This window comes from Eubalaena glacialis, chromosome 13 (assembly GCF_028564815.1).
Source record: "Eubalaena glacialis isolate mEubGla1 chromosome 13, mEubGla1.1.hap2.+ XY, whole genome shotgun sequence".
NCBI classification, from domain to species: domain Eukaryota; kingdom Metazoa; phylum Chordata; class Mammalia; order Artiodactyla; family Balaenidae; genus Eubalaena; species Eubalaena glacialis.
In genome coordinates, this window is record NC_083728.1 from 15,397,245 (window position 1) to 15,412,694 (window position 15,450).

At 46.2% G+C, this 15,450-nt stretch overlaps 1 protein-coding gene across 2 annotated transcripts in view; it reads right to left on the minus strand.

Annotated features, from left to right (window-relative positions):
* Positions 1–15,447, minus strand: part of DNTTIP1 (deoxynucleotidyltransferase terminal interacting protein 1) — a 28,419-nt gene extending 12,972 nt beyond the window's left edge. Inside the window, exons 1-7 of one of the 2 annotated variants that reach the window (XM_061208558.1) lie at positions 15,298–15,447; positions 14,657–14,727; positions 13,906–14,002; positions 8,066–8,164; positions 1,643–1,711; positions 1,334–1,390; positions 1,026–1,084 (exon numbers count right to left, since the gene is read on the minus strand). In XM_061208558.1, coding sequence (XP_061064541.1) covers positions 1,026–1,084; positions 1,334–1,390; positions 1,643–1,711; positions 8,066–8,164; positions 13,906–14,002; positions 14,657–14,727; positions 15,298–15,402 — 557 coding nt within the window. In that variant the 5' untranslated portion in view covers positions 15,403–15,447. The remainder of the gene's footprint in view (positions 1–1,025; positions 1,085–1,333; positions 1,391–1,642; positions 1,712–8,065; positions 8,165–13,905; positions 14,003–14,656; positions 14,728–15,297) is intronic. The other variant, XM_061208559.1, reaches the window with a different exon arrangement.
* Between the last annotated feature and the right edge of the window lie 3 nt (positions 15,448–15,450).

Genomic DNA, 15,450 nt, shown 5'->3' on the forward strand with positions numbered 1-15,450 from the left:
TCTCCAAGATCAGGCCTAGGACTGGAAGACGGTTTGCTGCTGCTGGTGGGAGCTCCTCACACACTCTCACTCCAGCCCTGGGTGGACTGCTTCCTGGTGCTCGTTAGAGGAGGTGCAAAGGGAAAAAAGCACGGGGACTAGGAGCCATTCGAGGACCCGCTCTGCTATCACCTAGCCGTGTGGGCAAGTCCAGGAACCTCTCTGGGCTGTAGTTTTCTCATCTGTCAGGAGGAGGTAACAGCAGCAACTCCCTATCTTGTGTTAGTGAGGAATGAACTTGCTTCGGGCAGGGGACAAATCTAAGGTATGAGGATTACGCTAGTCCGTCTCCTAAGTTGGTGCTTTCCAACTATCTCCATCTCTCTTAGGCAGACCAATGTGGCTTCCCGGCCTCCCCACCGCGCCGTGTGGGCTTGCGGGATCTCAGTTCCCCGACTAGGGATTGAACCCAGGCCATGGTAGTGAAAGCCCAGAATCCTAACCACTAGGCCACCAGGGAATTCCCAGACCAGGGTGGCTTTATCTGTTTTACGTATTAGGCTCCCACGTAAAGCTCTGTTTGAAAAAAAGATTCTGTTGCTTCAAAAATCTTTGAAAATGACCATCCTGGAGGCAATGTAGTACAGTTTTGCCCTTTATTAGCTGTCTGACTTTGGGCAAGTAATTCTGTTTCCTTATCTGCAAAATTAATTGTACCTTCCTTAGAGCGTGGTTGTAAGGATTAAAAGATAAAGTATATATAAGGTATTTAGACCAGTTATGGCACATTACAAGCATTCAATACACACTACCAATAAAAAAACCTCTGGTGTTTAATGAAGCTGCGCTGAACTGTTCTGGGGTAGAAACAGGATACGACATCCGCCTCACTGCCTTCTTTCCCCACCCCTCAGACTAGAGAGTGCTCCTCCACGGGGACCTGGCACAGACGGATCTGCTTTTGCCAGGCAGAGAACTCTGGCCTCTTTTTCTCCCGGCCCACTCCCTCCCAGCTCCTCCCTTTGGCTCTGTTGGCCCCTACTCACACCATGCCTGCGGCTGAACGGTCATTTGACAGGATGTGTCCCGGAGGCCGTCCCTTCCTCTGCCATAAAGAACAGTTGTCAGTGGCCTGACCCTGTGGAAGCCCCCACCCCACTGGCAGGTCCAGGGTCACCTGAAGGAGATGGTTTCCCAGCGAGACCAAATGACGCCTGAGAGTGAATAGGGAGGGTGACTGTTCCCAGGGCGCCTGCCTCTCAGGCTAGAAAGGCCCAAAGGTGTGCTGAGGAAGCCCACCCCCTGCTGGAGCTGCAGGCCCTCTCCCCAGCCAGAAAACCAGGAGATGGTTTACCTTTTTGGGAATGGGGCTTCCTCGGTGGGCACACTCATCTTCTGCCTGCCGGCCACGCTGCAGGAGAAGGGAGAGGAGTCAGTGGGAGGCCAGTGGCCGGGAACTGCGGGTCCCCTGGGGCTGCAGAAGACAGAGCCCCTGGACCACACCCTCCAGCCCCTCCCTGAGCTGGGACTCCCAGCATGATGCTATTTAGACCTGGTCCCACAAATGGGTGGTCCATGGAGCCTCCCCTAGGCCACAGAGTTCACCTGCCTCCCAGTCTGATCGGTCTCCCCCTCCAAGACCCGAGGACACAGGGACTCTGACCTTTATCCCTGGAAGCTCATGGGTCAATCTGGGTATTACTTTTTCTCCATCTGAAAACAGTAGTTTAGCCTGAAGGGACAAGACCAAGCATTAACACTCACTATTTTGGTGGGTAAGCCTCTCTGCCCCCATTTTTATAGACACAACTTCAAACTGGGTTAAAACTCTTTCATGGTCAGTACAAAGGGACCCTGAGATATGCATACAAATAGGTATCTTTTTAAAAAAACTTGAATAATTCATGACCATTGTTGAAAAATTAGAAAAATGTAAATAAGCAAAATTAAAAAAAATCCAATCTGAAACCTCAGTACCCACAGAATACTATTAACATTTCAATGTAAATTCTTCCTCACTTTTTTCCATGTAAACATATGCTCTATATTTTTTCTAACTAAATGCACTGATACTAAACATATTCCTCAGTAAGCTGCTGTTTTTCGCTTAATAAATATCGAGTGCCTAGTACGTAAGTGCTGGAGACACAGCAGTAAATAGGACAAGCAAGGGCCTTACTCTGTGGAGCTCATATTCTGTGGGTGATTTGGATGATAAGCAAATAAACAAACATATAAACAAGGTGATTTCGAATCACGAATTTTTCTCTGAGAAGGAAAAACCCTAGCTAGGCAGATGTGACGGAGGATCACCAGAGGGGAGGGCTACTTTTGAGTAGGTGGTCAGGGAAGGCCTTGCTGAGAAGGGAGCCTCTGAGCTGAGCTGTGAAGAAGGAGCCACGTGTAGAAAAGGCTGAGGAGAAGTGTGTTTCCACCGCGGGAAGGAGTGCAAAAGCCCTAAAGTGGGAACAGACATGGCTCACTTGAAGAAGAAGAGGATGGCCTCTAAGTAATGGGAGAAGGAGAGAGTGGTGAGCGAGGAGCGTGGGGAGGCTGGCAGGGCCTTGCAGGCCTGTGCAGAGTCAGGATCACGTGACCTCTCGGAGCAGCATTTGACAGCCCTGAAAGCTCTCTCCTTCCGGAAACAGTCTTCTACTGGCTCCTGTGGCCACACACCCTGGTTTTCCTCCTACTTCTCTGGCCACCCTTTTTTTTTTTTTTTTTTTAAATTATATATTTATTTATTTTATTTATTTTCATTTTTGGCTGTGTTGGGTCTCCGTTGCTTCACGCAGGCTTTCTCTAGTTGCGGTGAGCGGGGGCTACTCTTCCTTGCGGTGCGTGAGCTTCTCATTGCGGTGGCTTCTCTTGTTGCCGAGCACGGGCTCTAGGTGCGTGGGCTTCAGAAGATGTGGCATGCAGGCTCAGTAGTTGTGGCTCACGGGCTCTAGAGCACAGGCTCAGTAGCTGTGGCATGGGCTTAGTTGCTCTGCGGCATGTGGGATCTTCCCGGACCAGGGATCGAACCCGTGTCCCCTGCATTGGCAGGTGGATTCTTAACCACTGCACCACCAGGGAAGCCCTCTGGCCACTCCTTCTTAGCCTTCTTTGCTGGCTCATCCTCCTCAATCTGGTTCTTTTCATTAGATATTCTGTCTGCTCTCCTTTATGCTCATGGCTTCAGTTAACAACTATCAACTGATGTCTCCCTAATTTTCTATCTTCAGTGGTAGCCTCTCCTTTGAGTTCCAGATTTATGTAACGGTCTGCCCCATGTCTATGTGTAGATGTCTCAAATTTGCGAAGTCAAAAACTGAACTCATGATCTCCTCCTCCAAGCTTTGTCCCTTTTCAGTGAAGAGTGCACATATCTCAGTGTGTAATTTTGCACACATCTGTGCAGTAATTTAATTCAGACCTGTCTGCCTAACTAGGCTGTAGGTTCTATGAGAGCAGGAACCCTGCTTGTTCATTTGCCACGTTCATTCATTCACTCAATCATTCAATAAACAATGTACACATATTAAGAGTCATATTCTAGGTCTGGGACTACAGTGGTGAATGAGATCAGGCCTTAACTGCTTTAAAGCTCAAGATTTTAGCAGAGGTTGGGGATGGGAGGGAGGTAGAAAATAAACATGTGTACTATTAATAATTTCAGATTGAAATAAATGGCGGAATAAACAAGTAAGGTGATAGAGATTAAATGGAGATGGGAAGGGAGTAAGATGGCGGCGGGGTGGGGGGCACTACTTTAGATGGTGTGGCCAAGGAAGGCCTCTCTGATGAGGTGATATTTAAGCTAAATCTAAAGAAAAGAAGGAACCAGCTTTGCAAAGAGTTAAGGGTATGCCAGGCAGTGAGAACAGCATGCCTCGCAGTGAGAACAGCAAGTGCAAAGGCCCTGAGCTCAGTGTGCTGGAGAAGCAGAAAGGATTCCTATACAGCTAGAATGTAGTCAGTGAGGGGGAGGTGGGATGAGATAAGTTAAAGAAGTACGCAGGAGAGGTCTAGGTAGGGCTCTGTGGGTCATGGTAAGGCATTAGGGTTTATTCTGTCAGCAATGGGAAGTCACTGGAGGGTTTTAAAGAGGAGAGTGACACAATCTGATTCATCTTTAAAAAGATGGGTCTGGCTGCTGTGAGGATGGAGTGGAGGAAGGCAAGAGGGGAAGTAGCTCAGGGCTGAGATATACATTTGGAAATCATCAACAGTTAAATTGGCTTCAAAGCCACAGGACTAGATGAAATCACCTAGAACGAGAGGCAGCCACAGAAGAGATGGGATTTGTGAACAAAGCAAAACAAAGAGCGCTGTTCACCACTCAGCACTACAAGAGTTAAGTCATAACCCACTGCAAGTAGACAGTGCACCCCAGAGAAATCGGGATGAAAAACAGGATGAGGGACTCTGTGCTTCAGGGAGAATCTCAATGAGCCCAGATTCTTGCATCTTCCCATACATAGAAAAGCAGCAAAATCATTCACTTGAGATGCCTGTTCTTTGTGATCAGCAGTTATCTTTCACCAAGACGTGTGCTTGACTGCAGCCCCGCCCAAATCGTATCTAAACTACCTCTTCAGAGCAGTTCCCTCAGAGCCACTGAGAGGTTGTCTCTAGGTATAGTCCTCAGTAAGTCCCTGAATAAAACTTAACTTGCAACTCTTATGTTGTGTGTTTTTCTTTAAGTCGACAGGTCCGAGGACTGAACTTGGGAACGCGTCACGTTAGCAGTAGAGAAGAAGAGCTGGCTGAGGAAAGTGAGGAGGGGTGACCGATGAGGCTGGGGCAAAGTCAAGGCACTGGAGCCAAGAGAGGAGCGTTCCAAGAAACATGAAATGATCCCCTGCGACAAATGCCACCAAGAAGTTGAGTAAGCTGAGCAACATGGAGGTTACTGGTGACCCTGATATAAGAGGGGTTTCCGTGAATTGGTGGGGACTGAAGCCAAAACAAAGTGAGTGAAAGAATGAATGGAACAAACAAAAGAAAAACAAAAGAAAAAAAACATCAAAGGAAAAGAAACAAACCAAATCCCCCCAAAACAGGGAATTCCCCGGCGGTCCAGTGGTTAGGACCCCACCCTCTCACTGCCAAGGGCCCTGGTTCAATCAGCTGTGCCGCGCGGCTTAGGTGGGGGAGGGGGGGGGAAATGACAAAAAAAAAACAAATGAAAGAACTAATGGAATGAATGGGAGGTGACAAAGTAGAGTCAGGGATAGCAACCTTTTCAAAAGTCTGGCTATAAAAGGGAACAGAGAAATAGAGTGGCCTCTGAAGGGGACTGTGGGTTCAAGGGTGGTCTGTTTCGTTCTCCATTGTATTCTCAGTGTCCCAGTGAATGAACACACATGTGTATAAACATACGTAGGGGAAAAAATGGTAAACACATCAAAATGTTAACAGAAGTTATTGTTGGCAGTAAGATTATGAGAAATTTTAATTTTCTTCTTTGTAATTTATATTTTCTAATTTTAATATAACACCAGCAGCAAGTAACATTTATTGAGTCTTTGCTACTTATCTAAATGCTTTACGAGTATTGCCACATTTAATTCTCACAACAGTCCTATGAGGTAGAGCCTCTATCTCCACTTTGCAGATGAGAAATCTGACGTTTAGTGAGGTGAGGCAACTTGCCTAAGGTCACACAGCCAGTCAGTGCTGAAGCCAGGACTCAAATCTGTGCAGTCAGAATCAAGAGAAAACTTGCATTCTTAGCTACTATGCCACATTTTTCTTAGTGAATGTGTACTACTTGCATAAATAAAACGAAGAAATAACAACAACTACCTTGCAAAACAAAATCAATCAAAAACCCCAAGGCCACGTGCCATAGATAAGATCAGCCATTTCTCCCTAAGAAACAGCTGTAAAGAGGTAGTGAAGGAGATTAGGAAATGCCACTGAGATGGGCAAGATGGGGTTTCAAAAGTGAAAACAAGCCAATCAAGTCTTAATCCCACTAAAACCAAGAAATAGTCTAGTCTGATTCTATCATGTCCAGTCTGAAGACTCTTTTACTGTAACAAGAAGTTCTGCATGCAGTTTAGACACGGAGCTTCTACGTATCCTGGCCCCCTGAAAGTGAGGCTCTGTTGTGAGGCAGCAATATGTACCACACTGTGAATGTCACTGCCACGTATTTAGTATCTAGTATGCTCTGTACGTAGCCATTCGGTGTTGGTGGTTTATGTGTATCATCGCATTTAATCCTCACAGCAAAACAGTGGTCTTAGTCCAAAATCTAGAAATGAGGCAATTGAGGGTCAGAAAGGTTAAAAGACTTCTTCAAAATTTCTTTCTTTTTTTTTTTGGCCGTGCCTCGTGGCTTTTGGGACCTTAGTTCCCCGACCAGGGACTGAACCCAGGCCCTTGGCAGTGAAAGCGTGGAGTCCTAACCACTGGACTGTCAGGGAATTCCCCCAAATTTCTTGATTTGTCTGTTTTTAAGTTAGACTTTGGGCTTTCTACCTTCCTATGCTCTGATTCCATGTGTTCTGACCAGATAATCTTCTGTTCCACACTCTGGCTTCCCAGTTACATCAGTACTGGAAGGGGGTAACTCTGGAAGGTGGATGTGGGGACTCAGAAGCCTGGAAAGGTATGAACATTCAGCGAGTGGAGGTTATGCCCAATTCACTTTAACTCCATCTTCACCTTTCACTGGGACTCCTGAACGGTCTCATAAGTTTCCCTTTCAATCCCCATGGCAGATTCCCAAGCCAATCTCCTCATGGCAGCCAGAGTGATCTTGAAAATACAAATTTCATTAGGTAGCTCTTCTGCTTAAAATTCCACACCTATAACTTGGTTTGCAGTGCTCTGCCGTCCTCTCCGATCTCTGAAAACCAACGACACTGGCTTCTTTCTTTCTCCACTCTGCCCTGCCCCTGGGCTCGGCACCCTCTAGTGTACTCTCTCATCGCCTCCTATGCTTGTAGCACTTATAACAGTTTCTGATTATAGACCTATTGTATGATCACTGGCGTAATGTCAAGGGCTCTGGGGGCAACGACTGTGTTCATATTGCACAGCACTGCTGGGGCCTGGCAAATAGTAGGCCCTCAACACATACTAGGTGAAGAGAAAAATAAATTCAAGAAAGCATTTCAGGATGCAAATGAGAGTGAAGGTTTTATCAATTTAATATTGATTCAGCTCAAACTTATAAGATTAGTGTTAGCAAACTGCCATGTTTTATTATCAGCACATGTCACAACTGATTATAACATATTATAGTCCCAGAGTGAGTTAATGAAGTGGCCTCTTATGAATTTGGTTAGCTTAAATTTAATAGTCTATGAGAACCAGATCAGCTTTCACTGCCCTCACAGGATGGAGTTCTGCTTTTTCAAAGCTGAGGTCTAGGCCCTGGTCTTGCTCATTTCTGAGGCTGTGCCTGAGTAGCTAGTCAGCCAACCTCCCGGAAGATGTTACTCTCTCATCTCACGATAATTACCCTCATGGGACTGAACTCAAGCCTGCCCTTGTGGCTATGGTTATGAAGAAATTTCCATCTCTGACAGCTAATGGTTTCACAGTCAAGCACAGAATCTGGGTGATGCTGACAATTCCTATTAATAACGGCAGCTGACACATGCAAACTGGTTCACTACTATCTTGAGAACACAGCCATTTCTAGACCTGATGTCATCACTCCTGACCTCCTTGAGAGGCAGGGAGGCAGAAAGGGTGACAGTTCTCATGATACCAAAAGGGGCTGCAATTACTTGAAGGATCAAATCACCAAGCACTTGCAGAGGAGAGCCAGACCTTAGCTATTCTATCTCTCGCTTGTTCCAAGCCACAATTTCTTCATCTGTAAACTAGGGATGGAAACATGCCTTCTGTACAGGTTTCTTCTGAGATGTAAATGAACTAACGCAGGTGAAAGCATCTACCACAGTAGCTGGCATCTAGTAGCTACCTCCCTTCCTTTCTGTCAGCAAAGCTCTAAGCCCTTTCTAAATGTAAGTAGCTCGCCGGGTATCCCTCCAAATACCACTGATGATGGGACCACATTTCTTTGCTGAGCCCTGAGGGCTAAACCTTGTGCCTGCATCTCTTTCCTCTTTGATCTCACCTGCTCCAGGCAGCTCCGACAGGCCTCCTGGATCAGCTGCTCTGCATCCACTTCTTCCCCGACGTTGTCTCGTACGTTCAGTGCGGCCTTCTGGAAGAACTAGGGAGAAGTACAATAGAAGACAAGGTCAGAAGTCCTGCTAATCTGCATCAATTTGAAGGGAACAGAATATAAAACAGAAGCTTTCCTCCTACCTTCAGAAAGAAAGGAAAGGTGATTATGAACATGGCTTTGCGATCAGCCAGACTTAGATTCATATCCCAGGCTCTGCTTCCCCACTCTATATGCTCTTAAGGAGGAGAACCATCATGGAGGTGCTGTAAAACTCCTCTGGCAAAGCAATAAAGCTATTTTTTTTTTTTTTTTTGGCTGTGCCACACGGCTTGAGGGATCTTAGTTCCCCGATCAGGGATTGAACCTATGCCCTCGGCAGTGAAAGTGCAGAGTTTTAACCACTGGACCGCCAGGGAATTCCCTAGGAGAATATATTTTTGACACGAAAAGGTATTCATGATATTTTGTCAAGTGAAGGAAGCAAGTTATAAAATAGTCTGGGATAGTGTGAGCCTATTTATGTAAAACAGCAAAAAAGCAAACTGTAGAACTGTAAGAATATATTAGAGTAAAAGCTGTGATATGATTTTTTTTCTTTTTTTTGCTTATCTATCTTCTCAATTTCTATAATGTACATGTCTTACTTCCACAGAAGAAAAAAAACCACACCAGTGCCTGAGATGAACAGGTCAGGGAGGCCAGAAAAGACCCAGAGAGTGGAAAAGCCTAATTGAATTCTGACTTCGCCCAGTCTGAAAGAAACATCTGTAGACTGGGAGGGGTGAGACTTGGCCAGGGCCCCAGGATGTCAGCAGTCCCAGCTGGCTGGGGAAAGGAAAGGCAGAAGGTTCCTCCGTTGGGTAAGAGGGACAGCTTGAGCCTGAAAACACCAAGGGATAAGGTGACATGAGGCCCCAAACCAAGACACCCTGAGCACATTTGTAACAATAGTCCATGTCTCTAGAAGAAAGTGTTGGTTCTCTCTGGTGAATAGAAAAATTCTGGAACCTATAACGCATGCTCCTCCTGTGGGAGACAACTGTGGGGAAGTACTATCATTTTATGTTCAGAATTTTATATATATGCCTTTGTTGTTAACATCAAACCAAGGAGAAGAGTGTGAAAGCATTGGATTAGAGACCTCAAGAGTTTAGGAGGAAAATTCTACAGGCAAAATTAAATGAAATGATCAGATGAGTTTGACTTCAAAACAAAAAACGAGATTAATACTGGTGGTTCAATACCGACTACTGACTATGTGAAAGCTAGTTAAAATAATCTGGATACTTTAGAACCAGCCTGTGAGGTGGGCAGGGCAACAAATATGTAGGGGTGAGTGTAAGCTACCTCTGGACGTGAGAATGAAATTCAGTCATGAACAAGGAACTCTCAAACACTACTGGTAGAAATGCAAAATGGCACAAACTTTCTGGAGAGAGGGACTTCCCTGGCGGTCCAGTGGTTAAGACTCGTGCCTCCACTGCAGGGGGCACGGGTTTGATCCCTGGTTGGGGAACTAAGATCCCGCTGTGTGGTGTGTGGCCAAAAAAACAAAAACGAAAACAAACAAAAACAACACAACAAGAACAACCAAATTTGCTGGAGAGAAATTTTCTTGAGGGAAAAATACGTTTCCCCTTTTACCCACCAATGCCATCTTTAGAAATTTATCCCCCAGAAATACTCTCACAGGTTAACAAAGATATACATTCAAAGTGCTCAATGTAGCATTGTTTGTAAGAGAGAAAAACTATAAGTAATCCGAATGTTCTAGGGACTAGCTCATTAAATTGTGGTACATCCATACAATAGATTACTGTGCAGCTATTACAAAAGAATCAGGGTGAGCTATTATGTACTGACCTAGAAACATGACGAAAATATATTGTTAAATGAAAAAACTGAATTGCAGAACAGTGTGTGTAAAATGATCCTACGTATTTTTTTTTTTTTTTTTGGCCGCGCTGTGTGGCTTGTGGGATCTTAGCTCCCCAACCAGGGACTGAACCTGGGCCACAACAGTGAAAGTGCCGAGTCCTAACCACTGGACCGCCAGGAAATTCCCTGATCCTACGTATTTTTTAAACATGAGTGAGTGCGTACGCACACACACGCACACACACAAATAAATATAGGAGACTATGTCATTGTTAACAGTTTGGTATTCTGGGAGGTGAGTTTTAGTGACTTTGGTTTTTACTTTTATTCAATCAATGAATACTAATACGTACCACCTAGTCCACAATTTTGCTATATTTGCTATCATGTGTCCATTTACCCATCCCATTTATCCACCCATAAATCCATTTCCTAAGCTATATTATTAGAATATTCTTTTTAAAGGGGCATGCATTTAGTAATAACAGGAATAAATCAATAAAATTCACGTCTTGGATAAAATCAGCCATTTCTAGAAGTTATTTTTCTAAACATTTTTAAGAAAATGGGTAGCTGAGATTTGGAACATCATTAAACAAAGTGATCAGATGAGGTCGATCAAGAGCCTGGACTTATCTGAAGCTGTGATGTAATCAAGTCATTTGTACCCTGTCTAAATACAAGTGTGGGGCTTCCCTGGTGGTGCAGTGGTTGGGAGTCCGCCTGCCAATGCAGGGGACACGGGTTCGATCCCTGGTCCGGGAAGATCCCACATGCCGCGGAGTGGCTAGGCCTGTGCGCCACAACTGCTGGGCCCGTGTGCCACAACTACTGGAGCCCGCGCACTGCAACAGAAGAGGCCACTGCAGTGAGAAGCCTGCACACCGCACAGAGGAGTGGCCCCCGCTTGCCGCAACTGGAGAAAGCCTGCACGCAGCAATGAAGACCCAACGCAGCCAAAAATAAAATTAAAAAAATAAAATAAAAAAATAAAAACAAGTGTGGCAAGGACTTATCTTTGCAGACTATGTGAAGCCACAAATTGTGTTTATCCAGCATTTGTTCAGGAGAGAAAGTTCCTGAATCATGGCATCCACTACTGGAACAAGCAACAAGGAAAGTGCTTTGGAGGTAGACAATCCTGGATTGAATGCTGGTCTAGCCTTTTCCTAGGGGCTTAACCTCTTTATTTTTGCACATGTAAAGGTGCAGAGGTATGAGAATATTTGGTGCATTCTGGGATGTGCAGAAGTCAGGGGCAGGAATAACTAGGTATATAGGGGAGTGTGGCTGATCACAGGGGACCATATGTGCCATGTTAAGGAATTTGGATTTCACCCAGAAAAAAATGGAAGGTCGTGGAGGGATTTTAAATAGGGGAGTGACACCATTGGGTTTACATTTGAGAGATCACTGGCAGCTGTATGGAGGGTGGATTGAAAGAGGGAAAGAACAGAGGCGGTTAGGGACTACAGTGGGAGCCTGAATGAGAAATTATGAAGGTCTGAACCAAGGCAGAGGCAAGGAATAAGGGTATGCAGGTCAGATTGTGGGGAGGAAGGTACAGGACCCCGCTACTGGATATGGAAGATGGAGCAGAGGGCAGAGCCACTGGACTCTGGTTTCTAAGTGAATGATGGTCCCATTCAAACTTATCCAAAACTGAGCTCCTGATTTCCCCTGCTTGTCCCCATCTTCCTCATATCAAGTCAATGGCAATCCTCTCTTTACAGTTGCCCCTGGCAAATAACTCGGGAGTTGTTTACTTCTTTTTCTTTTACCCAGCACATCTGAATCATTAGCAAATCCTGTTGCTACCTTGAAAACACATACAGAATCTGATTCTTTCCCAACACCTTTATTGCTAACACCCAAGCCACTATCATCTCAAGCCTCCTAACTGGTCCTCCTGAAGTCTATTCTCTTTACAACTGTCAGAGCGACTTTTTAAAAGTGTTCAGATCATGAACTCTGCTCAAAACTCTCCAAAAGCCTCTATTTTACTTGTAATAAAACCCAAAGTCCTGTCGACTGGAAAAAAAATGCACAACCTGAAAGTTGAGAGTTATGTTTTATTCAGCGGACAAAACTGAGGATGTAAGCCTGGGACACAGCATCTCAGAGAGCTCTGAGGGACTGCTCCAAAGAGGCAAGTGGGGGGAGCCAGGAGATATAGGAGTTTTTGCAACAAAGACCAGGTAGTCGGAAGATCAAAAGATTACTCTTAAATAAAGAAAACCAGACATCTCAAATTAAGGAATTTAGCACTTTTCTATGCATGGGAAGATGCAAGAGTCCGGGCTCACTGAAATTATTCCTTTGATATGCACCTCAGCTATCTGGGACCAGTATCCTGTGCTTTCTCATCCTGAGTCTCCTCAAGGTGCACGGTCAAGGGTGGCTGCAGCAGTTGACCGCTAGATGGCGGGCATCCTATTTCTATCCTGAGTTCCCTCATGGCTCAACATCGGGGTGGCTGTAATGTGATGGCTCGATGGCTGCAACATCCTTTGTTTCCTGATGTGGCAAGCAATAAATTTCATTCACAGTCCTCACCATGGCTTTAAAGTTCTGCCTGCGCTGAGTGTGTTACCTGTCTGGTCACCTCTCCTTCTCCTCTCCTTCTGGCTCTGCTGGCTCCAGCCACTCTGTTGCTTTGAATGTGCCAAGCATGCTTCTGCCTCAGGTCCTTTGCCCTTGTTCCCTCTGCCTGGGTTGCTTTCCCTCCAGGTATCTGCACGACTTGTTCTGTCCTCACTTTATTTGGGTCTCTGCTCAAATGTCCTCTTATCAGAGGGCTTTCCTAGCCACAGGCTATGAAATAGCATCCCTGTTCCCTACAGGTCACTCTCTTCCTGTTCTCTCTGGCATTCCCTGACAAAGTACACATTTATTTAAAGAGGGTAAGGACACTGTCCATTTTGTTCACTGCTACATCCCTAAGCGCCTAGCATAGTGCTTGCATTATGGTAGGTGCTCAGTAAATACTTTTTGAATGAATGAATAAACATAAGAGGAGGAGGTTTAGGAAGAAAAACAAAAGAGTTCAGTCCTGAATATGCTGGGATTGAAGCACCCATGGGACATCCTGGTAGAGCCATGTAGAAGTTTATTAATAGATCTTGAAAAGAACTGTAAATAGTAATAATGGTGATATTATTAAACAAGTAATAAAAACACCTGCATTCCAAGCACAGTGCTGAGCACATTACACTTACGTCACTTCATCCTCACAGTAGCTTGGCCAAATGTAATGGAGCAGGACCCTATGGGGCCTTCCCAGGGGCAGACCCCTCCCTCACATCCTCTGCTTTAGCTCCTCCCTGAAATACCTAGATAAAAGTATCTGATGCACATTTCCTGAATTGTATTATACATGCTAAATCCACCACCAAAGGGAAGAAATGAACTACCTGATGAATATGAGCACATAGCCCCCAGAGCCTAAGGATTAATGATGTTAACCCCTGTGACACCACCCTGTTACCTCACCATCAACCAATCAGAGAATTGTGCACGAGCTGATCACATACCCTGGGATGCCCCTCCCTCACTCTGCCTTTAAAAATGCTTTGCTGAAACCCATCGGGGACTTGGGGTGTTTTGAGCACTAGCTGTCCTGGACTCCTTGCTTGGTGCCCTGCAATAAACGCTGCACTTTCCTTCACCATAACCCAGTGACAGTAGATTGGCTTCACTGCACGTGGGCAAGCAGTAAGACCCGAGTTTGGTTTGGTAACAAGAAGATGAATTCAAATTACCCCCAAAGAGGAAAAACATTCCTGGGGGGTTCAGAATTGGAAAACTTTCGATTATCTGTGTGTACCAGAAAGAGAGACTGTGATGCAGGAAAGGACTGCCCATGAGTCTTTATTCCTGTTAATTTTTTATCTTTGTGTCCTTCTCACCTTCATGTACTTGTTGAAGACAGTCTGGATCTCCTCATTGATGCTAGGCTGCAGGACAGCTCGGAGGAGATCCATGGAGATGGCAGGATCTGTGAAACTGCATTCAGGAAGGAGACACAGTCAGGAGGCATGTCCCAAGCATATCCTTTCCTACTCTGCCCAGCCAATTATTGAGATAGGACCCTTTAATGACAATAACATGTGGCTTTTACAGAAAACTAGCTATGTGCCCAGGTGCTCTGCAAACCACATAGATGCAGGACTTTATTTCATACTCATAACTCTATGGAATGGCATTATTTTTAAAGTGTTTTAGAAGTATAATACTTAACACAGAAAAAATCTATACACTTTAACAAACAGTTTCAGTGAACATCATTTTAATCACTACTCAGGTCAAGAAACATATATAACCAGCATCCCAAAGACCCATCTTGTGCTCTCTCCCTTCCCTGAGATGGATACTATTAGCCCCACATTTTTCTTAACTTCCATGCTATTCTGCCTCTTTGGAGCCTTCAAACACAGAGCCTGTGAATGTTAGGGACCTTGGGCATTGTTGAATCAACATGCCCCCTCTTCTGAGTTCAGAAGGGAAATGACTTGCTCAAGGTCACACAGAGTTACGGAACCTGAATCTCCTCTTTCAATTGGCTGATGATCTGTTTCTCAGCTCTGTGCAGTGGGGACCCAAAAGCTGCCTCCCAAGCCAGTGCCTGGGAGGGGAAGTCCCACCCAAGGCCAGCCTTACCTTGTTGTCATCTGTGACCGGCGGCCCCTCCGCTGTACCTGCCGGTGCTTTATCATTATGTTCCAAGGGTTCTGTGGAGACCAAGGGAGCAGATGTCACCGAGGTCCGTGACGCTGGGGTGGAGGTGGAGGGTGGGTATTAAGTTATACCTAGACATCCCTGCTTCTCAGGTGCTTTCACCGTCTCTCCCCGCTTGGGGTAGGGGGGAGGGCAGTGGAAGGCCCTGCCAGGGAACAGGAACCGAGTAAAAGCTTCCTGCCTCCAAGTCCCAACCCCACTTTTTCAAGAAGGGGTGGAGGAAGGGAATCAGTGTCTACCGAGGGCCTACTCTGTGCCAGATGATGCGCTGGGCGCTTTACCCGCATTTATATCCTTTCCCACAACTTTACGAGGCAGCGACTAGTATCTCCATTTTCGAGAAGAGAAAACTGGAGCTCAGGGGCTTGACAGGGCCGGCCCACGTCACCTAGCTAGGAGGGCGGCACCAGAATATGAAGCCAGGTCGTCGCACTGCGACAACGCCAACCCCTGGCAACACCAGCCGCCTCGTTCTCCCGCCCGCGGGCCAGGGTCCCGGGAGCCCGAGGCCCTGTAGGGCCCGAGCCCAGGCCTGGCCGGGGCTTCCCCGTGGACGCCCTCACCGTGAGAACCAGCTGCCCCGCTGCGCCCGCGTCTCCCAGCTCGGGGCCGCCCCGCTCTGCCCCGCCGGGTCCCCGCGGCTGCTCGGCGTCGCCAGTGGCCCCCATGGCGCCCCCGGCCCCCACAACTTCAGCCCGACTCTGCCACCGGCCGGA